Source organism: Zalophus californianus, chromosome 6 (genome assembly GCF_009762305.2).
Source record: "Zalophus californianus isolate mZalCal1 chromosome 6, mZalCal1.pri.v2, whole genome shotgun sequence".
Lineage (NCBI taxonomy): Eukaryota > Metazoa > Chordata > Mammalia > Carnivora > Otariidae > Zalophus > Zalophus californianus.
Window position 1 is genome coordinate 60,737,920 of NC_045600.1, and position 26,179 is coordinate 60,764,098.

Here is a 26,179-nt window from a genome sequence, read left to right on the forward strand (position 1 = left end):
ATTCATATTTATTTTCATTTTCTTAATTAAAACATATTAAAAATACTGATTTTATAGTCCTTATTCCACTAATTCCACTAACTTAAGTTTTTACAGTTTGGGCTTTTTGTTGTTTCTGTTTATTTACCCTTGTTTGTTTGTTTTGGATTTTTGTAATATGGACTTAGATTTCTTTGGATTTTGTGGGAATTACTTTGAAACCTGGGTTGAAAGTTGTGTTCCTCCAGAGAGGAATTGCTCTTGCTTCCCCAGGTATTTGGTGGTCCTGTCAACCTTGGTTTATGTTATTTATGTTATTTATTTATGTTATTTATTTATTTATTTATTTTTAAAATTTTTAAGTAAGCTCTGTGCCCAGTGTGGGGCATGAATTCATGACCACGAGATCAAGAATTGCATGCTCTACCAAATGAACCAGCCAGGCACCCCAGTCTTGGCTTACTTGAAATTAGAATTTTCACCTTATGATTCTTCCTGCTTTGCAGTACTCCAACTTATGTGATGGCCAGCCTGAGAACATGAACTTGAAGGAAAGGCTATTCTTCCCTTGTATTCCCCTACCCAAAGTCAGTAGACAAGTTTCATCACTGACTCTTCTCTGGAGTTGAGTGTTTTGCCTTCCCCTTCTAGCTTGCCTTTGTATTGAGTTTGTAGCCTTCACTGGTGTCAGTTTTACATGTAGGACTCTGATCTGTCTCTCCCATCTGTACAGGTGGCTATTTAAGCCAATAGTCTGTAGGCTCTCCAAGGCAGCAGCCAGGAGCTTCATTGCTCACTTGCCTGTCTGGATTAATACTCACCTTTTGTTCTAGACTCAGAATATCCTTAGAAGCTGAACCATTAATTTAAAAAGGTATATTGTATTTTTTTTAGATATTTTATGCAGGAATATTTCAGGATATCTTAAAATGATATTGCTGGGAACAGAATTTCTCTGAGATGTTTTTATTCTGATAATTATTTTTATTTATTTTGTTTAGAGAGGGATGGGGGCTGAGGAGCAGAGGGAAAGGGAGAGAGACATCTCAAACAGGCTCTAGGCCCAGTGCAGAGCCCAATGAGGGGCCTGATCCTGCAACCCTGAGATCATGACCTGAGGGGCGCCTGGGTGGCTCAGTTAAGCATCCAACTCTTGATTTTGGCTCAGGTCATGATCTCAGGGTTGTGAGACTGAGACCCATGTTGGGCTCCACGCTGGGCCTGGAGCCTGCTTGAGATTCCCTCTCTCCCTTTCCTTCTGCCCTTTGCCCCTGCTTGTATTCTCTAAAATAAATGAATAACTCTTTTAAGAAAAAGTGATTTTCAAGGTAAAACTTAAGGAAAAATAAATTTTAGGATGGTGACACCAATGAATCATTGATGTTTTGAAAAGGGATCAATTTCTAAGATTAGATTGTCGTAGGGAAGCTTTTTTACCTGCTTAGTATTACTGATAAATTTTCAAAAATTGAGAATTTGTGAAATATTTCTTTTTATTTTGAAGGTTCATATGTTCCACAATATAATATAGATAAAAATACTTCCCATTAATTATCAGGTATATGGCCATATAATGACTTTGCCCTTAGGAGGCCCAGCTAGAGCACAAGTCTTTCTATAGGTAAATAAGTTTAGTAGAAATATGTTTATTTAACATTTCTCAAATAATTCCATTCACATAGCTTTCACAGTTATTATTTTCCCTATCTTAACTTTTGTTCTTCAGCCTTCCTTTCTTCTCTACCCTTTTCCCCTTCTTTTTTTTACCTGCTACTCATCTCATCCTTTAGATCACAACTTAAATATGATTACACCAGAGAAGTCTTCCATGACCACCTTCATCCACCCACTCAAAGACAGATGCACCCGCATGCATTCGCGCGCGTGCGCGCGCACACACACACACACACACACACACACACACACACACACACGTAGTAAGTACGTCCTTATGATGTTTTTGAAAATTGTCCTCTTCTTCATAGTACCTCTTCTGAGTTTTATATTTATTATAAAAAGTTACTTTTAAAATTCTGATCTTTCCTGCTACCCTCCATGAATGCTTCTCTTATTCATTTATCATTGTGTCCTTAGTGCCTGGTATAGAGTAGGCACCTAGTAAATATTTGGTGAATGAATCAAGAAGTTCTGTTACTGTTGGGGCACCTGGGTGGCTCAGTTGGTTGAGCATCCGACTCTTGATTTCAGCTCAGGTCATGATCTCAGGGTCTTGAGATCGAGCACTGTGTCCGGCTCTTTGCTGGGTGTGGAACTTGCTTGGTATTCTCTCTCTCCCTCTTCCTCTGCCCTTCCCCCAGTTCTTGCATGGATGCTCGCTCTCTCTCCCTCTCTCAAAAAAAAAAAAAGGAAGAAGAATAAGTTCTGTAACTGTTGAGTGCCAAGTACTTTATTATTGCTACCTGAGGGCTAACATTTATTTCTAGAAGCTAAGTCTTCAGATAATTTGTTAACCATAGTTGATGTTATTTTAGGGCCAGTATAATGATTCTGAGTTCTGTCTCAGATGAAGTTATTTATATTGTTATGTGTATTTAAAATGAAGATTTAACTATAAAGCATAAATCCCCAAATCATTTGAAATGATAAAATTTTTCTCCATATCCAATAGAATAGGCATAGATGCACTGCAGGCATTAACCCCCTATTTTATAAGTAAACCCAGTGTACTTTATGTTGTCATTACTTGGAGACTACAGTGAGGAGCCCTCACGTATTTTGATATGAGGTAAATATAACACATCAATAGTCTAACCTTTAAGAACACAGATTTTATATATAGGTATTATATATATATAATTTTTTTCCCCAAAGTCATGTTAAGGCAGTGGATCACAAACTGTGGTCTTAGGCTTCTGGGAAGTTTCCAGGACCTTTTCAGGTCCATGAGGTCAAAACTGTTTTCATGACAGTACTAAGATTTTACTTACTTTTTTCCACTGTCATTTTCTCACAAGTGTAGGGTGAAGTTTTCCAGAGGTACCTGATATGTGATATTGTATTAGACTGAATGAAGAAGCAAGCAGATAAGAGAATCAAACCATCTTTTATTAAGCTAAAAATTAAAGATGTTTGCAAAAATGTCAAGCAATGTTACTCTTATTTTAGAATAACTTACTCTTGTAAACATCTGGTAGAGTAGAGGTTCTGAGACCATTGCTTTACGAAGACAAAAAATTCCCAGGTCTACTAAATGCTCACTGTACTTCATTAAATCTTAAAAGAATGTGTCCATCACAATCTGGGTTGATTAATAATAACAGAATATTAAAAATATTGGAAACCACCATGTTTTGTTACTGTTTTTCACTGAAGAAGAGAGTTGCAGCTACCAGTAAATCACATCTATTGGCAAAGCCAATTGTTAGAAACTGGATCAGATTATCTTAAACTAATACCATTAAATATTGGATTTTTCTTTCTCCTCTTGTTTTGATTCATTCTCCATGTAGTTTTTGGTTGTGTAGTAGTTTTATGGTCATAGAATCAGAACTGGGATGACCTCATGCAGGTCTATCTACAGACAGAAAATTTGCTGAATACATAGATTCAGAAATATTTTTTGAATGATAACTTGCCTTATTTTCAGTTAATATTGGGGTCTGAGTGGTGCTTCTTCATAGGGATAAGGTGCTGACGTATGGATTTAATATTCTGGTTTGTGTGACAGTTATTTCTCGTCGTAAATGTATAAATTGGCACTCTGGTTTTTATGTATCAGTTTTTTTTTTAAGATTTTATTTATTTATTTGAGAGAGAGAATGAGATAGAGAGAGAAAGCATGAGAGGGGGGAGGGTCTGAGGGAGAAGCAGACTCACTGCTGAGCAGGGAGCCCGATGCGGGGCTCGATCCCGGGACTCCAGGATCATGACCTGAGCCGAAGGCAGTCGCTTAACCAACTGAGCCACCCTATGTATCAGGCACCCTATGTATCAGTTTTTTTAGCCATGGCTAATATCAGTCTTTCCTTAAGATCCATATTTAGTGTGTTGGCAAAATCAGACTTTGGGGCTTATAAGGACAAGGGTTATATATACTCTGGGCCTTAGTAAATTCATCAAGCCACTTGGAATATCATGTGACAGTTTATGAATTAATAAATATCTTAGCTCTAGAGATTGCTAATATTTTTTAAATGATTAAACTTTGTTTTAGATCAGTTTTAGGTTCACAGCAAAATTGAGCAGAAACTGCAGAGGGTTTCCATGCCAATTTTAAAAAGTTCATTTTTTCAGTATCTGAGAATAGAATTTCTTTGAGATTGAGATTTTTTTCTTATACCTTGAACCTTTTTAAGGAAGGCTGAGTTGTTGCTAGAATTATAAAACAAATATTCTAAGAGCAGACAGTGATGATCCAAATCATGCCATTGACCATTAGGCTGCTAGAATATGAGAGTGAGAATTTTGGAATGGATTTGTTAGATGAAAGAAAGGAGCAAGTAATGTAGATTGCTAAGGGAATTAATAATAATAAATAAATAAAAGGATTACCAAACTATATTAAATATCCTGTTGATATTATACATTAACTTTTCATCATTATCTTGGAAAGCTGATTTTCTTGGCTAGTTTCTTTCAGATAAAATAGTCATTTGAGCCCATTATTATTATTAAATACACCTACTGATAGCCGTATAGGAGGAAGTGCCAGGTTTTTGGGTAAAGGTCTTGTGACTTTTAGAGTTGAAATTAATAAATACTGGTTGTAAAAGGAAAAATTAAAAGCAATTTAATTCCTTTTTTTTTTTTTTTTGTAAAGAGAAAGTCCAGTGAAAATGTTAACACATGAACACAAATATGCATGATGAAAGGAATTTGGGTCGTGAGCTGGAGTACTTTTACTGTTTATTTTTGCCTGTCTGAATTGTATAAAAAAGCTTTTTTATTGTGAAAATGTAGTATTTTTGTGATGAAGAGAATATTTACTTTTTTTTAAAAGTTAAGGCAACCCAGAAAGTACATAAAGGAAAGAATAATTGTAAGGTATTCCTTTTAATTATTTAAGTATTTTGCCTTATTTAACTTATTTAACATTATATATTGTATGTAAAATGAAATAAAGCTGTATCAGTTTTTCTTATGTGTTTATAGTTGCCTTTTTCATGTAATTTGTATTACTTCTTGGAATCAGATTTAATTTTTAATTTAACTCATCGAAATTTATTTCAATAGTAATCTGAAAACAATGTTATAAAACTATGATTTATTATGAAAAGTGATATTTACATTGAGCTTTGTAGGAGTATAGTTATTTCATGAAACATGGAATATTTTCATTCTGAGATAGTACAAGTGAAACAAATCTTTGCTCTTGTACTTGAAATCCATGTCTGTCTACCAAAAGCATTTCTTCCTTTTTTTTTTTTAATATTTTATTTTTAAGTAATCTCTACACCCAATGTAGGGCTTGAACTCCTGACCCTGAGATCAAAAGTTGTATGCTCTATTGACTGAGCCAGCCAGGCACCCCTGCTGAAAGTATTTCTATGTCAATATATTTACAAATTTTTTGGAAACAAAAGGCTTTTTCTGACCTTGGATTGGTTGACTTTTAACTCTTTAAAAATCATTTATATCATACTTTATAACAAGATAAAAATGTATTAGTGGTTTGTGGCAAAGTGAAATGTATAATTATGTGTGTTCTCTTTTTTTTTCACTAGGCATTTTTATTACCAATTTGTGAAGCAGCAGCTATGAGAAAAGTGGTAAAAGTATATCAAGAATGGATCCAGCAAGAAGAAAAACCTTTGTTTATGCAAGAACCAGAAGAAATTGTGATCTCTTCTTCGGACTTACCTTGTATTGACAATGTCACAGACCATGTTATTTCAGTGGAAGAAGGAGAAAAGAGAGAAGAGGTAAACTTATATGACTTAACATATTTTAGTATACGTTTAATAGATTTTCACAAAAGTGTAATAATATGTTGAGATACATATACATAATAAATGGGAAGTTAAAGATACCTTTTAGTATATTTTGCAACATAGGTAATACAACAGTTACCACAGTACTCTGTCCTAATGCTCTTTGATGTCACAACTTTAAAAAATTACTCTTGAGATTGTGTACTGATTCTTTAATTCATTGTGTAGATCAAAATTAGATGCCATTTTAAAAGGTGTAATATTTGAGACTGTTAGGAGGATGGCAGAGTATATGCAGATCCTGAGCTCACCTCTCCCCACAAACACAGCAAGACTGCAACTACATAAAAAGGAACTCTGACTGAGAAAGACCTAAAGACTAGGAGACCAGCTCTTGCACAGCTAAAGATAAAAAGAAAAAGCCATAGGGTGCCTGGCTGGCTCGGTTGGTAGAGTGACTCTTAATCTCCGGGTTGTGAGTTCAAGGCCCATGTTGGGCATACAGCTTACTTAAAAAAAAAAAAAAAAAAAGAAAGGCGGGGAAAAGCCACCTTGAGAAGGGCAAAGTGTGACAGAGATGAGGTCAGGTTGGGAACCAAACCCCCAGTCTGGTGACCCACAAGTGATTTGATGTCGCAGGCCCAGAGATCCTACCTGAGAAGCAAGGGATTTAAGCACCCTGTCATACATCCCCGCTGTAGAGATCTGCACAGGAAAAATGAGACCTCCCCACAACATCTGGCTTTGAAAATCAGCAGAGCTGAACTTTAGGAGCTTTGAAAATCATTGAAGCTTAACTCTGGGACAACCAGGGGGCTATAGGAAACAGACAGTGCTCCTGAAGGCCCCACCCACAATTTCACACACTCTGAGATCCAGCACAGAGACAGTAGTTTGCAGAGCTTTGAGTTTGAGATGTACATGAAGGATATTTTTTGACTGAATGAAAAGTATACCAGAGGGAATCAACAACTGGGGAGAGGGTACAGAAGAATGGATCAGTGATCTGGAAGACAGAATGGTGGAAATACCCAAGCTGAGCAGCAAAAGAAAAAAGAATTTTATATAAGATAGGGTGAGGGACTTCTGGGGCAACATCAGAAGTATTAACATTTGCATTATAGGGGTCCCAGAAGAAGGGAGTGAGAAAGGGGCAGAAAACTTATTGAAGGAAAAACAGCTGAGAACTTTCCCAAACTGAGAAAGGAAACAGACATCCAGGTTCAGGAAGCATAGATAGCCCCAAATAAGATGTACCCAAAGATGTCCACATAGGAATTAAAATGTTGTAAGTTATATAGAATTTTAAAAGCAGCAAGAGAAAAGCAACTTCCATACAAGGGAACACTTACAAGACTCTCAACTGAGTTTTGAGCAGAAACTTCGCAAGCCAGAGGGAATGGCATGATGTATTTAATGTACTCTAAGGAAAAACCTACAGCCAAGAATACCCAGCAAGGTTATAATTCAGAACTGGAGATACAGAGTTTCTCAAACAAAAGTTAGAGGTGTTCATCACCACTGCACCAGCCTTATAGGAAATGTTAAAGTGACTTCTTTATGCAGAAAAGAAAAAGCCATAACTAGAAGTAAAAAAATTATGAAAGAAAACATTTCCCTGGTGTTAAAAAGTAGGGGAGGGACAGTAGAGTACTCCCCAAGCTGAGAAGACACTTTGAGACTGGAAATCAAAGAAGACAGCTTCCATACGGTTTACAGAGTTTTGTTCAGGGTAGCTTGTTGATGAGGTGATCAGGCAGATGAGGATCCAGGTGCTGTACAGCTATCCTCCACAAAGTCTAGACCTTAGTCCGTAGATTTTATAGAGCAAGAGATATGCAGAAGGGCATTACTATGTGATGAGAGGGTTCACATGCACTTAATTGACAGTTGACCTTTTAATTGGATCGTGTGGTGCCACCTGTGCATCAGGAAGGATAAAGACTGCATCATCTCTAACAGATTCATGGGCAGTCAAAGCAAGCTTCCCCCATCCCAGCCTTGGCAGGTATTTCTAACATATGTATCTTAATCTCCAAGGGCCTGGAACATGCATCCCCAAGAGAGGTCACCAAGCAAATAAAAACAAGATGGAGGGCCAACAGTGGAGTCAGTGTTGTCAGCACTTCTACAACTGGAAAAACCAAACATATAATAAAGGAAGTAGGTCAGTCACTTAAAAAGCTAGCATGAAGGTTAAAAGAAAAAAGTAGTAAAGTCAACTATATTTACAGTAACTAGGTAAGGGAAACACAAAATAAAAGCATGTAAAATGTGCCAGACACATAATAGGTGGCGAGGGGGAGGTAAAAATGTAGTCCAATTAGAATGTGTTTGAACTTAAGTGATCATAAACTTAAAATAGATGACTAACACATAGGGTGTTATACATAAACCTTAATGGCAATCACAAACAAAAAACCTGTAATAGGTCCCCCAAAAATAAAGGAATCCAAGCACAAAACTGAAGATAGTCATCAAATCACAAGAGAAGACAGCAAGAAAGAAGAAAGGAACATAGAAGAATTACAAAAACAGCTAGAAAACAATGAACAAAATGGCAGTAAATATATACCTAGCAATAATTAATGTACATGGACTAAATGTTGAATCAAAAGTCATAAAGTAATTGAATAGATTAAAAAAAAAACACCCATCAGTATGCTACCTACAAGACACGTACAGACCAAAAGTGATGGGATAAAAAAGATACTCTATGCAAATGGGAATGATCAGTAGAGCTGGGGTAGCAATACTTGTATCAGACACGATAAAACAAAGACTGTAAAAGAGACAGAGAAGGGCATTACATAATGAAGGGAGCAATCCAACAAAAGAATATAATATTTGTAAATATATATGCATCTAGCATGAGAGCATCTAAATATATAAAGCAGATATTTAGAGAAATTGACAGTAATACCATAATGGTAGGGAACTTTAACACCCCACTTACATCAATGGATAGATTGTCCCGACAGAAAATTAATAAAAAAATAGTGGCTTTGTTTGAGACATTAGATCAGATGGACTTAAGCAAATATGTACAGAACATTCCATCTAAAAACAGGAGAATACGCATTTTTTATAATGCACATGGAACATTCTGCAAGATAGGTCACATATCAGGCCACAGAACAAGTCTCAGTAAATTTAAGAAGATCAAAATCATATCAAGTGTCTTTTCCAACCACAATATTTATAAAACTAGAAATAAATTAGAAGGAAAAAACTGGAAAAAAACACAAAGACATAGAGAGTAAACAACATGCTACCAAATAAGCAATGGGTCAGTGAAGAAATAAAAAAAAAAAATACCTTAAGGTAAATAAAAATGAAGACAACATTACTAAATCTTTGGGACACAGCAAAAGCAGTTCTAAGAGAGAAGTTTATATAAATACAGGCCTACCTGAATAATCAAGAAAAATCTCAAGTGAACAATCTAACCTTATACCTAAAAGAACTAGAAAAAGAAGAACAAAGCCCGAAATTAGTAGCAGGAAGTAATAAAGATCAGAGGAAAAATAAATGAAACTGACTGACTAAAAATACAATAGAAAAGATTGATGAAACTAAGAGCTGGTTCTTTGAAAAGATAAACAAAATTGACAGAACTTTAGCCAGACTTGTCAAGAAAAAGAGAGAGGACCCAAATAAATAAAATCAGAAATGAAGAAGTAGTAACAACCTATACAATAGGAATACAAAGGCTTATAAGAGACTACTGCAAAAAATTATATGCCAACAAGTGGGACAGCCTAGAAAAAGAATAAATTCCTAGAAACATACAGTATTCCAAAACTGAATCAGGAAGAAATAGAAAATCTGAACAGGACAATTACTAGTAATGAAATTGATTTTGGTAATCAAGAAACTCCCAACAAACAAAAGTCCAGGACAAGATAGGTTTACAGTTAAATTCCATCAGGCATTTAAGGAAGAGTTGATACCTGTTTTTCTCAAACTTATTCCAAAAAATCGAAGAGTAATGAAACCTTCCAAATACATTCTATGAGGCTAGCATTACCCTGATACCAAAACCAGACATAGATGCTACAAAAAAAGAAAACTATAGACCAATATCCTTGATGAATATAGATGCAAAAATCCTCAACAAAATATTAGCAAATTGCATTCCGAAATATATTAAAAGAATCATTCACTACGTTCAAGTGGGATTTATTCTGGGGATGTAGGGATGGTTGAGTATTTGCAAATCAGTCAACATGATACACCATATTAACAAAAGGAAGGGTAAAAACCATATGATCATTTCAATAGATGCAGTAAAAGCACTTGACAAAATTCAACATCCATTTATGATAAAAACTCTCAACAAAGTGGGTTTAGAGGGAACATACTTTAATAAAGACCATATATGAAAAACCCATGGCTGACATCACACTCAATGTGAAAAACTGAGAGCATTTCCTCTAAAATCAGGAATAAGGCAAGGATGTCTACTCTTATCACTTTTATTCAGCATAGTATTGGAAGTCCTAGCCAAAGCAATCAGATAAAAAGAAATAAAAGGCATCCAAATTATTATTATTATTTTTTAAAATTTTGTTTATTTATTTGATAGAGCAGGAACACAAGGAGGGAAGTGAGAAAGGGAGAAGCAGGCTTCCCGCCGAGCAGCGAGCCCAATGTGGGGCTTGATCCCAGGACCCTGGGATCATGACCCGAGCCGAAGGCAGACGCTTAACGACTGAGCCACCCAGGGGCCCCAAAGCATCCAGATTATTAAGGAAGAAGTAAAATTGTCACTATTTGCAAATAACATAGGGTTATACATAGAAAACATTAAAGATTCTACACAAAACTGTTTAATAAATTCAGTAATGTCACGGTATACAAACTTAATATACTGAAATCTGTTGCATTTCTATACATTAATAACAAAGTGGCAGAAAGAGAAATTAAGAAAACAATTCCATTTACAATTGTGCCAAAAAGAATAAAATACCTAGGAATAAATTTCACCAGTGAAGTGAAAGACCTGTACACTGAAAACTGTAAGACATTGATGAAAGAAATTGAAGAAGACACAATGGAAAGATATACCATGCTCATGGATTGGAAGAATTAACATTGTTAAAATGTCCATACTTTCCAAAGCAATCTACAGATTCAGTGCAATCCCTGTCGGAATACCAGTAGCAATTTTCACAGATTTTCTAAAATTTGTATGGAACCACAAAATACTTTCAACAGTCAAAGCAGTCCTGAGAAAGAAGAACAAAGCTGGAGGTAATTCAACATATACTATATACTTCCCTGATTTCAAACTATACTACAAAGTTGTAGTAATCAAAACAGTATGGTAATTGCACAAAAGAGACACATAGATCAGTGGAACAGGACAGAGAATCCAGAAATAAACTCACCCTTATTTGGTCAATTAATTATTGACAAAGGTGGCAAAAATATACAGTGGAGTAAAGACTGTTTCATCAGTAAGTGGTGTGGGAAAACTGGACCACTTTCTTACACTGTACACTAAAATAAACTCAAAATGGGTTAAAGACCTAAGTGTAAGACCTGATAAAGACAAATAAAAATACCATATGATCAGCACTGTAAGACTCCTGAAAGAAAACATAGGCATTAAGCTCTTTGACAGCTGTCTTAGTAATGTATTTTTGAATCCTCCTCATGCCAGGGTAACAAAAGCAAAAATAAATGGTTGGGACTACATCAAACTGAAAAGCTTTTGCATAGCAAAGGAAACCATCAGCAAAACAAAAATGCAACCTATTGAATGGGAGAATGTATTTGCAAATGATATATCCAGTAAGGGGTTTATATCCAAAATACATAAAGAACTCCTACAACTCTACACCAGCTAAACAATCTGATTAAAACATGAACAGAGAATCTGAATAGACATTTTTCGAAGCGTACAGGGCCAACAGACACATGAAAAGATGCTCAACATCACTAATCATCAGGGAAATGCAAATCAAAACTACAGTGAGATACCTCCTCACACCTATCAGAATGGTCGTATCAAAAAACAAAACAAAACAAAAACAAGTGTTTGTGAGGATGTGGAGAAAAGAGAACTCTTGTGTCCTGTTGGTGAGAATGCAAATTGTTGCACTCTGGAAAACAGTTGGAGATTACTCATAAAATTACAAATAAAAATACCATATGATCAGCAAATCCACTTCTGAGTATTTAGCTGAATGGAAACACTAATTCAAAAAGATATATGCACTCCTGTGTTCATTGCAGCATCATTTACAGTAGCCAAGATATGGAGATAACTAAGTGTCCCATCAGTAGATGAATGGAAAAAGAAAATGTTCTGTCTCTCTACACACATGCACACACACACACATACACACACTTAGACATTACTTAGCCCTGAGAAAGAATGAAATCTTGCCATTTGTGACAACATGGCTGGACCTAGAGGGCATTATGCTCAGTGAAATAAGTCTGGGAAAGAAATACCATATGATCTCACTTATATGCAGTTTATAAAAAAATAAATGAAGAATAAAATAGGAATAGACTCATAAATATAGAGAACCTGCTGGTGGTTGCCAGTGGGGTGGGAGTTGGGAGAGATATGCAAAATAGGTGAAGGGGGATTAAGAGCTACAAACTTCAAGTTATAAAGTAAAGAAGTCACAGAGATGTAAAGTATAGCATAGAGAATGTATTTAATAGTATTTTAATAACTTTGTAAGGTGACATGGTAATTACACTTATTGTGATCATTTTGAAATGTATATAAATGTTGAATCACTCTGTTGTACACCTGAAACTCATATAAATACTGTATGTCAATTATACTCCAATAAAAAAGGTGTAATATATAAAACTGTGGTACTAGATAAAAATTAATGTTGTAGTACATATTTCTTAAGGATGATTACCAAACTACAGTTTCCCCTTACCTGTCTTATTCTAGAAGTTGGGTACTTATAAGAAACCAGAATATTCTGAATTCTTTCTTGGAAAGTTTCGCACTATTGCACATTGCAGTATAGAAAACATCCTTAACTGCAGAATAAACTGGTCTGTGATAAGAAAGGCTTGAGTTTACTCATAGAGGAGAAGAGATGAGGGAAGACAGAGTGGAAGTGAAATTTGGGTACCTGGTATCATTTATTCTTTAAGTGTAAATTAATTCTTGTCCTTCAGTTTTTTAATCCTTGTCCTTCAGTTTTTTAATCCTTGTCATAGGCCAGGTTCTAACCAAAAACATTCCATGCTCATGGATTGGAAGAACAAATATTGTGAAAATGTTTATGCTACCTAGAGCAATCTACACATTTAATGCAGTTCCTATCAAAATACCATCAAATTTTTTCAAAGAAATGGAACAAATAATCCTAAAATTTGTATGGAACCAGTAAAGACCCCGAGTAGCCAGAGGAATGTTGAAAAAGAAAAGCAAAGCTGGTGGCATCACAATTCCAGACTTGAAGCTCTATTACAAAGCTGTCATCATCAAGACAGTATGGTGCTGGCACAAAAACAGACACATAGATCAGTGGAACAGAATAGAGAACCCAGAAATGGACCCTCAACTGTTTGATCAACTAATCTTTGACAAAGCAGGAAAGAATGTCCAATGGGAAAAAAGTCTCTTCAACAAATTGTGTTGGGAAAATTGGACAGCCACATGCAGAAGAATGAAACTGGACCATTTTCTTACACCACACACAAAAATAGACTCAAAATGGATGAAAGACCTAAAGGTGAGACAGGAAACCATCAAAATCCTTGAGGAGAACACAGGCAGCAACCTCTTCGACCTCAGCCGCAGCAACTTCTTCCAAGAAACATCGCCAAAGGCAAGGGAAGCAAGGATATAAATGAACTATTGGGACTTCATCAAGATAAAAGGCTTTTGCACAGCAAAAGAAACAGTCAACAAAACCAAAAGACAACTGACAGAATGGGAGAAGATATTTGCAAATGACATATCAGATAAAGGGCTAGGATCCAAAATCTATAAAGAACTTATCAAACTCAACACCCAAAGAACAAATGATCCAGTCAAGAAATGGGCAGAAGACATGAACAGACATTTCTGCAGAGACACCCAAATGGCCAACAGACACATGAAAAAGTGCTCAGCATCGCTCGGCATCAGGGAAATCCAAATCAAAACCTCAATGAGATATCACCTCACACCAGTCAGAATGGCCAAAATTAACAAGTCAGGAAACGACAGATGTTGGTGAGGATGTGGAGAAAGGGGAACCCTCCTACACTGTTGGTGGGAATGCAAGCTGGTGCAGCCACTCTGGAAAACAGTATGGAGGTTCCTCAAAAAGGTGAAAATAGAGCCACCATATGATCCAGCAATTGCACTACTAGATATTTACCCCAAAGATACAAATGTAGTGATCTGAAGGGGCACCTGCACCCCAATGTTTATAGCAGCAATGTCCACAATAGCCAGACTATGGAAAGAGCCCAGATGTCCATCGACAGGTGAATGGATAAAGAAGACGTGGTACACACACACACACACACACACACACACACGGTATACACACACACACACACACACACACACAATGGAATATTATGCAGCCATCAAAAAAAGAAATCTTGCCAGTGGATGGAACTAGAGGGTATTATGCTAAGCGAAATAAGTCAGTCAGTGAAAGAAAAATATCATACGATCTCACTGATATGAGGAATTTGAGAAACAAGACAGAGGATCATAGGGGAAGGGAGGGAAAAATGAAGTAAGATGAAACCAGAGAGGGAGACAAACTATAAGAGACTCTTAATCTCAGGAAGCAAACTGAGGGTTGCTGGAGTGGAGGGGAATGGGAGGGATGGGGTGGCTGGGTGATAGACATTGGGGAGGGTAAGTATTATAGTGAGGGCTGTGAATTTTGTAAGACTGATGAGTCACAGACCTGTACCCGTAAACAAATAATACATTATATGTTAATGTAAAAAAAAAAGTTGGGGAATGTGACACTGACGCATATTTTACTAAATCTGAATAGGAGTGATTTGGTAATTTTTTTTTTTTTTTTTTTACCTTGGTGTTTAATCTCATCAGTGGATTAACAGGATATTAACATAGGAATGAATAGGCCACATTCTGCAGGGATTCAGTGAATTAATATATATATATGTAGAGCATCCTTCCTTATTTCTAAAAAGGGAAAAATGTTAACTAAGAAATGTAACTAAATGTAACTGAGAAATATAATTGAAGTAAATTAAATTTACCATGTAAATTGTTAATTATAGTTCTGTTTTTTATGCATCAATTAAAACATCCAATTTTTGCATCAATCTAGAAAATAAACCTATCAGTTTAAATAATTTGTTTTCCCCCAATTTTTGTCATAAATTTATGCCTTAATACTGAGGTTACCCTGTATCATTTACTATCCTTAAATAAAAATGATACATACAAAAATAATACACCTACATATGTAATTAAATAAACAGTGGAAAGGAGGGAGAAAGGAAAGAAGGAGTCTACAAAAGCCTGGTGATGTAGGTGTGTTTTATAGGTAAAACATGTTGATTACTCAAATCCTGCAACTAGTTTTGTCATTAGAAATGTGGATTTTTCAGAATGCCAACAACTCTTGCTGATGGCATGAACAACAAAAGAAGATATAATCATTCACTGATTTATATTTCTGATGTTTAATATATATAAAAATGATTTAAAATTTCATTTTATTTTTTTTTTAAATTTTATTTATTCGACAGAGGGAGAGAGAACGAGGGCAGGAACACAAGCAGGGGGATTGGAAGAAGGAGAAGCAGGCTTCCTGTGGAGCAGGGAGCCCGATGGAGGGCTTGATTCCAGGACTCCGGGATCATGACCTGAGTGGAAGGCAGATGCTTAACGACTGAGCGATCCAGGCCCCCCCCCCCATTTTTTTTTTTTTAAGATTTTATTTATTTATTTGACAGAGACACAGTGAGAGAGGGAACACAAGCAGGGGGGCTGGGAGAGAGAGAAGCAGGGCCTCCCACCAAGCAGGGAGCCCGATGCGGGGCTCTATTCCAGGACCCTGGGATCGTGACTGAGCCGAAGGCAGACGCTTAACGACTGAGCCACCCAGGCACCCCCCAAATTTGGTTTTAATTATAAAATGGAGTTAAGTTATAGATTCAGATAGTGGCTTTTTATTCTCTTAGTGTCTATGTGACATTTGAAAGACGTGGAATACAAGACAGTTTGTGTGTGTGCAGACAGACTGTCATGCATCTTGTAGTATGTTTAGCATTCCCTGGCTCATCCCATTAAATCTCCATGGTATTCTCAAATTTTGTGACAATAAAACACTGAGAGTGCCCCGTAAAACATGGTAATGTCCATATGCAGAACCAGTGTTGGAAATAGAAACATGAAAAGACCTCTTTTCTACCTTCACATAACTTACAGTTTAGCAAGAAGACAAACATGCAAAATAAGTATTACAAAAGAATATTGCTATGGTCTTAGAGTGTGATAGACGGAATCTGTAACTCTTCTTAGGCTTAGGGAAGGCTTCATGGAGGAGGTAGTATAATATGAAGTGCAGGTAACGAAAGGGAAAGGAACCACATGGTGTGAATAGCATCTACAAAGATGTGAGAGACCCTAAATTTTACATATATATGTAATATATGTATATTATTTCCATATATGTGTGTAAAAAAATGTATATATATATATATGGAAATATGAGATAGGCAAGAGTTAGACTCTGTTCAGAAACTTGTATGCCATTGTAGCGACTGGGATTACATTCTAGATAGATACTGGAAAAATTTGAAGGACTGTAAATAGAAGAATGGCATGGATAGTTCTATATTTCAGAAGATCATATCAAGCCGAGAGTGGAAGATAGGTTGGAGGCCAGCCTGGAGGTAAGGAGACTAGTTAGGAAATATTAGCAATGTTCAAAGGGAGAGAAGTACCAGGACAGTGGAATTACAGTGGAAATATAAGGAAGAAGACAGATAAGAGTTTCTTTGGTGGTAAAATCTGTAGGTCTTGATTAATTGTGTGAGAGAAATGAGGAATTGGAGGAGTCTCAAGTTTGTTTCTTTCACAACAGCGTGTAGCTGGCATTCACACACGAATAGGATTTTTAAAAATGCAAGTTTGGTGGTGGTGACTATGGTGGCCAGAGGGGTTGGTAAGGATGGGAGGATGTGGTTAATAAACTTAACTTTTAAATATTTTGAGTTGGAACTGTTTTTGGGTCATTCAGGAAGAAATGTTCAGAAGATATCTGATCATAGGAGTATGAGGCTTAAGAGAGAAGTACAGTATACTATTGTATACTGTATTGGCTATGGAGACAGAGCTGATTTCAGTACTTTGGTAATAGCAGAGTAGTTTGTATTAGACTAAACATCCTGCGTATTACAATTATAAGCTCTAGACAAAATATTAAAAAAAAAACAATGAACTATTTGAAAATATTGGTGAGTGACCGCAAGCAGGAAGAAACTAGAAAGAAACTTAAAAAAAGGGAACAACTCTGAGTGAAATGTCTGCTTTTGTGGCTTTTCACCTGAGGGAACTCCTTAGTCAGCAAGACTTTTGACAGCTAAAACTCAAGCAGAAAGATGGAGTCTTAGGGGTTTGAAGTACCTAATATTCTTCTCTGAGTAATAAGAATTTTAATACTCTAAAATAAATAGAAGCTATTTTCTATTGTTTTATTTAAGTTGTTTGGTTTCTGGCATTTACTTTAGAACAAAATTCATGTTTTACAGAATTTTAAGTAATATAATCCCATTCTTAAGTGTGTAAGTTACAGAAGGGAGGTTTATACATTAGCTACACAGAAAAATGTCTCTGTATATAAAATGATAAAATTTCTGTCTGACCCTTAAGGATGATTTTTTATTTTCTTTATATTTTTATTAATGAGAAGAACCTTTTTAACAGTGAATATACATTGCTTTTCTAATGAAATGAAACTCTATTCTGAGAAGATGCTTAGCAGAAGAACCCATAATTTCCAGTTTACTTCTTCAGCTTACTGTCTTGTTGCAGCATTCTTAATGAAATATGAAAACTTGATTTTTTTTTTAGGAAAGTGGGACTGATATTGCTGATCATGTTCGAAATTCCACTTGGGCAAAAAATGGCACCTACCAAGATGTTCTTCATAACACCTCTGAGGAAGTCACAGAACAAAACATACGAGCTGGTACCCAGGCAGTTTTGCAGGTGGTTCACTTTTTGGGTATTTAAAAAAAATACAATAAAGTAATTATTAAATATTTCAAATATATGGTTCAGTATTTCATTGTACAGTATAATTTTTTAATAAACTCAACACCCACATTTAATCAGTTTTCATTATAAAATATTAATTTTGTTTTTTCCTTTTACTTCCTGATGTATTGATAAAAATTACATATTATTTTTCTAGACAATTGCAAAATTTATATAAATTGTGTCATGGTGTATTGTCATCTGGTACTTTCTTTTTGCATTAACCATTATGTTTTTGAGTTGTGTTGTTGATACTTAGCTGTAGTTCATTCATTTTAGCTACTTTGTGGTATTGCAACTTATGATTATTTCACATTTTACTTATTTTTCTGTTGATGTTTTTTAAGTTGTCTCCAATTTCTCATTATTCCAAATAGTGCTACACTGAATGTACATTCTTATTTATTTCTTTCACACATGTGGGAGAATTTCCTTAGGATATGTACCCAGAAGTGGAGTTACTGGGTTGGAGGAGTTGTATATTATCATCCTTACTTTACTGTTATTGCCAAATTATCTTCCAACATGATTATAATAATTTACATTTCCTTTAGAGTGTTTGTGAGTTTTTATTTCCTTATATCTTCCCTTTTTACTTATAGAGTCACATTTTAATTTTTGCTGCCCCAAATATGTGAAATGTTATTTCGTATTTTTGTTTCCTTTTTTTAATTTGCTTTTTTTCATCAGTACTGAAATTGAGCATCTTTTTATGAATTGCCTATTCATATACTTTTTCCCATATTCTGTTGGGTTGTCTTTTTCTTGTTGATTTGTAGGAGTTCATTATAGTCATTAATTTTTTAAATCAGACTGTTCTTGTCAAGACCACATGTGACCTCCACATTGTTAAATCAGATGTACATTTTTTTCTTTTTTCTTTTTTTTAAGAGAGAGAGAGCACGTGCACAAGTGGAGGGAGGAGGGGCAGAGCGGGAGGGAGAGAATCTTAAGCAGTCTCCACACTCAGCATGGGGTGTGAGTGAGACCTTATCTCATGACCCTGAGATCATGACCTGAGCCAAAATCAAGAGTTGGATGTTTAACCAATTGAGCCACCCAAGGGCCCCAGATGTACATTTTTCAATCCTAATCTTACTGGACTTGTCAGGAGCATTTTATAGAATAGACCATTCCCTCTTTATTGAAACTCTTCTTGTCCTTCTGAATAGCATGCCTCCTGTTTTTCTCCTAACTCACTGGCCACTTCTCAGAATTTTTTACTGAATTTTTCACATGTCCCTAACCATTTCATTGTTGAAGGGCCCCAGATCAGTTCTTAGATCTCTTTTCTACTTATTCTCTGGTTCATCTCATCCATTCCTCTGGCTTTAAATGTCATCTATATACTGCATCATCTACAATTTTATTTCTAGTGTGAGACCTCTTGTCTGAACTCTTAAGAGTCTTTTTTTTTTTAAGATTTTATTTATTTGAGAGAGAGAGAAACAGGGCACAAGCGGGGTGGGGGAGGGGTCGAGGGAGAAGCAGACTCCCTGCTCATGGGGAGGACCCTGAGATCATGACCTGAGCTGAAGTCAGACGCTTAACTGACTGAGCCACCCAGGCACCCCTGAGTCTTAAACTCAAATATTCAAATGCCAAGTTAACATCTTCACTTGGATATCTAATAGACATTTCAGACTTGACATGTCTAAAACTTCTGTTCTTGCTCAACAAACATGCTGTTCCTGCAATTTTCCTTGTTTCATTTATAGCACCTGTTTTCCAATTGTTCAAGCCATCTTGTTTCCTGATTTTTTTACTTTTAATTAATTAATTAATTTTAAAGATTTACTGATTTATTTTAGAGAGTGAGGGAGCAGGGGGGAGGGGCAGAGAGAGAGAGGGAGAGAGAAACCCAAGCAGACTCTGTGCTGCATGCAGAGCCCAACACAGGGCTCCATCTCACAACCCTGAGATCAGACGTGAGCCAAAACCAAGAGTAAGATGCTCAACTGACTGCACCACCCAGGTATTCCCCTGCCTTCTTTTATATCCTACATCTAATTTGATAACACATCCTGACCATTTTCAGAATGTATGCTGAATCTAACTATTCAACATTTACACTACCTCTTGTATCCAGGCCTCTGTGATCTTTCATCTGGATTATTGCAGTAAACTCCTAATTAGTATTCTTGCTCTGCTCTTGCCCACTCATCACTCTGGCATATTCTCAACACAGTAGCCAGAGGGATTCTCTAAAGTGTAAGTCAGATCATACCATTTTTCTGCTCAAAATCCTCCACTGGCTTTGCATTATCACTAAGCATAAAAGCAGAAGTCTTTCTAATGGTCTATAAGGCTTTACATCATTGCTCTTCAGGGTATGGTCCACAGACTAGTGCTGGCCCACAAGATAATTACAAAATTGAGACTAAGAGTTTAGAAACTAAGTCATCTAATATCTCTTGATTTTGATGGTTTGCATTTATATTTTTGTATGTCTGTTTTCATTTCCTTTTTCTTATTCTTTTTTTTTAAAGATTTTATTTATTTGACAGAGAGAGAGACAGTGAGAGAGGGAACACAAGCAGGGAGAGTGGGAGAGGGAGAAGCAGGCTTCCCACGAAGCAGGGAGCCTGATTTGGGGCTTGATCCCAGGACCCTGGGATCATGACCTGAGCTGAAGGCAGACGCTTAACGACTGAACCACCCAGGCGCCCCTTATTAGTTCATTTTTATTGTATTTTACAATAGGATTGGTCTGCGAAGTTTGCAGGGGAAAATATATTCTCTCACCACTGGCAATGTGAGAAGTTCTCCACGTGCTCTGGTTCTTTTTCTCAACATCATTTCCCAACTGCTTCCCCACTTCTTCACTTCATTCTGTACTCCTTGCTGTTCCTTAAACATGCTAGGGAGGCTGTCACCTCAGGTCCTTTAGTCTTGCTTTTTCTTTTGTCTGGAATGCTTTTCTCCCAAATTGCTCATATAATGTCCTTATTTTATTTCTGATAATTTATTTATTATTTATTTGTGCCTCTTGCTTTTCTTGGTCAGTGTTGCTAGACTTACAGAGTTACCTCTTTTCACTATTCTAAAGTTAGCTTAACAGTCTTTTTTCTCATGATTTTACAACTATGTTTTATTATGTAATTCATCCAGGGATTTAAATCAGGATTATGGGTATAGAAGATGTAAATGTCCTAGCTTCACAATAGATGAAATGTTCCATACCTCCAAAGTATCTTCGAGAGCCTTTGTACACACCTGTCACCGTTATAATTACTTTGTCTTCAATAACAAAATATAGTTAATGATTTGATTATAATAATTCTTTAAAAATTTTCTGTAAAAGATGCATATTAATGGCACCTTATTAGTAGTACTATAATATGTGATCTGTTCATGCAGTTTGTTATTACTAAGCAGATAAACACACATAGACTATAAACATGAAAAGAGTAATAGATGGTATTGAACATCTTATTCTGAAAATTCTTCTTAATTTAGGTATCCTCTTTTATCTTAAACTGTTTGTATTTTTTTATTGTTTGTTTCATTTTATGACAGCAGTAGAGTTATTATATTAAAGCTCTCAGTTTTAAAAAATGCTATTTTTCACTTGGTTTCTTTTCCTTGGGTGCCTACTAGTGATTTTATATTTGTCTAGATAAATATAAAAACAAAATGGTTTAATGGGTTTAAATTTCACATGTCAAACTAGTGGTAGAAATAGGATCAGAATTAACCTGTAGCCTTATACTTTTAAGTTCGTTGTAGATCACCTAGTGATCAGCATCTGAATTTATTTTTTCTTTAAATAAGAAATTTTAATTTTATAATGAATAGCTAATGATGTCTTTTGTCTTAGGTGTTTATTATAAACTCATCAAACATATTTCTTCTTGAACCTGCAAATGAAATTAAAAATCTTCTGGATGAGCACACAGATATGTGTAAACGCATTCTTAATATTTATCGGTTCATGGTTGTACAAGTTTCAATGGACAAAAAGACTTGGTAAAAAATATTTATCCTTTATGTTTTTTTTAATTGTGTATATATAATTATAGTAATTTTTAGAGGAGTAGTGTCTGAACAGGGCTTGTCGCAATATTGTAGAGGCTTCTATTAGCAAGTAAATATTTTATGTAATAATTATGATGACAGTAGTAGTCTCCACTTTATCTTAGACACCTTTGATCAGCCTTCCTGGATTAGTTTTCTAAAGTGGACATATGATGCCCCCCCCACCACTTTCAGGAATGAATACATGCATGAATAAATGAAATTATGCATGTGTGAATAAAAGAATAAGTAAATGATTAAGTGTGTGAATGCCTGATTTCTCAACCTGGCATTTACAGTGAGGTCCCTGCCTAATTTTCTGTCTTTCTCTCAAGCCTAAACTCTACCCTGCAGAATGGGATCCAGCTCCCAGCTTTACCAAATTGCTGTTTCCTGTGCACATTCTGAACTTTTCTGTAGAATATCTCATTCTTGCCATCTTTTTATGTTGTCACAGTAACTCTTTAGATTCCACCTTCCTTTTTCCACGTATCCTTACTTATAATTTTCCCCCCACTTCCTTTCAGTATGTATTTGTACCTCTGTTTTAGTTCTTTTCAAAATTGTCTGAATCCTTAAATTACTTGTATAAATGTCTGTTTACCTCTGAATGGAAAGGCCCTAAAAAGTATGTCTCTGTTGTCTTTGTTTTTGTATTTCCCACATTCTTAGGATAGTATTTTATATATTATTTGTACTCTTTAAATATTTAATTGAATGGAAAAATAGGCCTTTTGGGGAAAAGAACAGTTCTTCAGTTTTTGTAAAAATGATACATGTTCACTGTAAAAATCAAACAAAGAAAAGTTTTAAAAAGAAAATAAAAGTTGCCCCAAAACTCATTCTCTGGAGGTAATCATTGTTTGCCCTTTGATGAACATCTGGTTCACCAAACCATATATAGTCACTTAGTATTATGCCATTTGTATGTGCCATAATTTTCTTAACCAGTCTCCTTTTGATGGATATATAGTTATTTCCATTTTATTTTGGGGTGGAGGGAAGACAGTGATCATCCTTATACATACATAATTTTTCTCGTTTGACTTCTTAAAAAGTGGAAGTACTTAGTGAAAGATTATGCCTAGTACATGTTTTGCTGCATATGGAAAAATGGCTTTATTTTGAAAAAATTCTTTATTAGCAGTATGGATATAGTTACATCAGGAAGTATTATTAACTTAATTGGAACACTTTTCGATGCCAGGTATGTTTTTAAGCACTATGCATGCATTTTCTTTCTTGATTGTAGCACTTCTTAGGTAGATAATATCTCTATTTTATGTGGTGTTTCTTAGGCACAAAGAGATTAGTTCATTTATCTTTGTTTACATAGCTGAGATTTGAACTGGTCCTTCAGACTGCAGAGTCTAGGTTATTATTATCCAGTAACCGTACTATTTTGGACCATTCTTTTATTAGTCTCTGTCCCCCCTTCCTTTTTTTTTTTTTTAATGTACTTTGCATCAGTATTGTTGAGCCAGGTTAAAGTGAGAGGTCTGCTATTATGGAACACAATTTTAGAATTAAAAAAAATTTTTTTATAAGTTCCCTTTAAGTCATAGCATTATGAGAGATTACTCACATATTTACATTGAATTTATAAGATTTTATGAATTAAAATCATTACTATCATATTACAAAGTGAAAGGTTATATATGAATGAGTTTTGATTTGACCACAAGTCAGATAAGATTTATTTGGAAAATCTATACTTTATTGCATATGTGGTTGATTTCAAAAAGTTCTTCATTTCATACAGCTAAGCCAGAAGACTAAGATTACAAATGTGGCAACTTGGATTTTTATCTTATGAATAAATACATGTATTTATTTGTTAAGCAATTCAGGATATTTTTCATTGAGTGATACTTTTCTATTTGATTCTGCCCTCCCTTTCCAGAAAAATGATGACTTCTAGGTCTGTGATCTCTTGCTACCTCTGCCACATTTCTCACATGGATTGTTCCACGTCCCACATGTTGCTGTGTCTGGAATGGGCCCACAGACAAATCAGAGAGGAGGCTGTGATAGGGACTTGGGCTGGTAGTCTGGGTGTACACCCAAACTGAAATACCCTTTTTCACGTGTGGTTTAATCAGTTTCCAAATTATCAAGTGCAAATAAGGTGGTTTTATGGTCTTAATAATAAGCATCTAGGAGAAAGAGGCAAGATAGAAATAATATTAGGATTGTCTTGACTTGGAGTACACAAGGAGAATAAAGGGTTAAAAAATGGCCAAACTTAAAAGGGTGGAAAGAGGCAAAAGAGTGATGGTCCTTGATTACCTGTCAGGATCAACTGTGATCTATTAATCTTAAAAATCACGTAGTTTTTGCAGTTGCACCTGGTACACTTCTGGATATGTGCTTATTTTCCATATTATAAAGATGAAGAATAGATGTATAGGCATCAAGGTAGAACTATACTGTATAGATAGAGGAATGTTCTTCAAACAGCTTCCTAAGGTTATTACTTGATTTTTGGGGGGTGGGGGATGGGAGCAGCCACCACATTCTCACCTCCCAATAATGAGCTTTTGCATACATTTTTAATTGATGAGAGGGTTTTGTGATTGAAAAATGTTTTTTAAATGGCTGGTATAGTTTATAAAATGGAATTTTAAATTTTAATATTTAAAGAATTCTAAAAATTTGAAAGATATTTGATATTTGACTTATTGAAAGATAATACATTTTATAACAAATATTAATTTGGAAGTTATTCATTAATCAAAAACAAACATATGTGAGAAGGAAACATTAATTAATTTTTTTACTTTAAGGGAACAGATGCTGCTTGTGTTGCTCAGAGTCACGGAGTCTGTACTGAAGATGCCATCACAAGCTTTTCTGCAGTTCCAGGGGAAAAAAAATATGACCTTGGCAGGTCGACTTGCAGGACCACTTTTCCAGGCAATAAAAATAAATAAATAGATAGATAAATAGATGGATAGATATGTATTTTAATAAGATTCATTGAGCCCTGAACTTGTTACTTGGGGGAAAAAAGATTTAAATCAAAGATCATTTCATATTAAAGGACCTTTTGTGAACTAAATTTAAAGTTGCTTATCTAAATAGGCTATTTGCCATACATAGAAACTCACAACCTAGTATAAGAGTGGAGGAAATACCAGTTCTATGTAAAGAGCATTGAAACAGGCTGATGATATTTAACTTTTTCTCTTGTGTGGCATACTTACATGATTGCAAAAAGCTGCCAGGGAGCTTCATGAGTAATGGCCTGATTGTTTGCTTTATGAGTTTCCAAGTCTCTGGCATTGTTAGAAAAACAAAACTTTCTTTTAAGTTGTTCTGTAGTTATGGAAAAGTAGCTAGTAATCAAGAATCTTTCTTATCATGCTGTTCTGTAAGACTTTATTCATTGTTGTATTTTAAGTATCAGTGGTAGTTTGAATATATAAAAATTATGTATTGTGTTTTCCAACCTGAGGATAGAGTAATGACTTTAAATGTATTATGGATTCTTTGGAAATACCAAAATAATATGTTCTTAAGATGACACATTAAATACAAATACATGGATAAAATGGTTCTTAATATCAAAGATAAAAAGCTACTCAGATCTAATTCTTGGCCATAAGTATAGTCATTCAAATCATTTTTTAAAAAATATTCTTATGCCTAAAATTTTATGCTAGTAGTGAATAATCTTTTGAAACCAGTTACATTTATTATCTAAACTCCTCTTAACTTCTTAGCCCTTTTTAAAAACATTTCCCAATTGTTAGAACTAACCCAATGTTGAAACTATAGAAAGGCAAAATTTTAGCTTGCTATGTGGAATAACTTTTTTGTAGTGTAAATGTTTCAAGATAGAATAGAGTCACTAGTTTTTACTGTTCTATACTGTAAACTCTGTTCATTTCATCTTGCATTTAATGTATAAATTTATGTGAATTACTTAGTAAAATTTAGAGTTAAGCTTTTGAAAAACTTTTTACTATTCGTTTCTTCAATAGGGGGTTATATCTTCAGTAGAAATCCCTAAAATCTCAGGGGTAATGGCTGATCAGTAATTTCTGCCCTCAGTGAA

The 26,179-nt window shown here is 35.2% G+C and overlaps 1 protein-coding gene across 12 annotated transcripts in view; it reads left to right on the forward strand.

Moving 5' to 3' along the window:
* The window catches only part of RALGAPA1 (Ral GTPase activating protein catalytic subunit alpha 1), a 253,551-nt gene that overhangs the window by 70,986 nt on the left and 156,386 nt on the right, over positions 1 to 26,179 (forward strand). For all 12 annotated transcript variants that reach the window (XR_003515516.2, XM_027568751.2, XM_027568756.2 and 9 more), the window contains exons 11-14: positions 5,664 to 5,861; positions 17,917 to 18,054; positions 21,923 to 22,071; positions 24,906 to 25,035. Coding sequence is in view for 11 of the 12 variants with exons in the window: in XM_027568751.2 (XP_027424552.2) it covers positions 5,664 to 5,861; positions 17,917 to 18,054; positions 21,923 to 22,071; positions 24,906 to 25,035 (615 nt within the window). In the remaining variant the exon portion in view is untranslated. The remainder of the gene's footprint in view (positions 1 to 5,663; positions 5,862 to 17,916; positions 18,055 to 21,922; positions 22,072 to 24,905; positions 25,036 to 26,179) is intronic.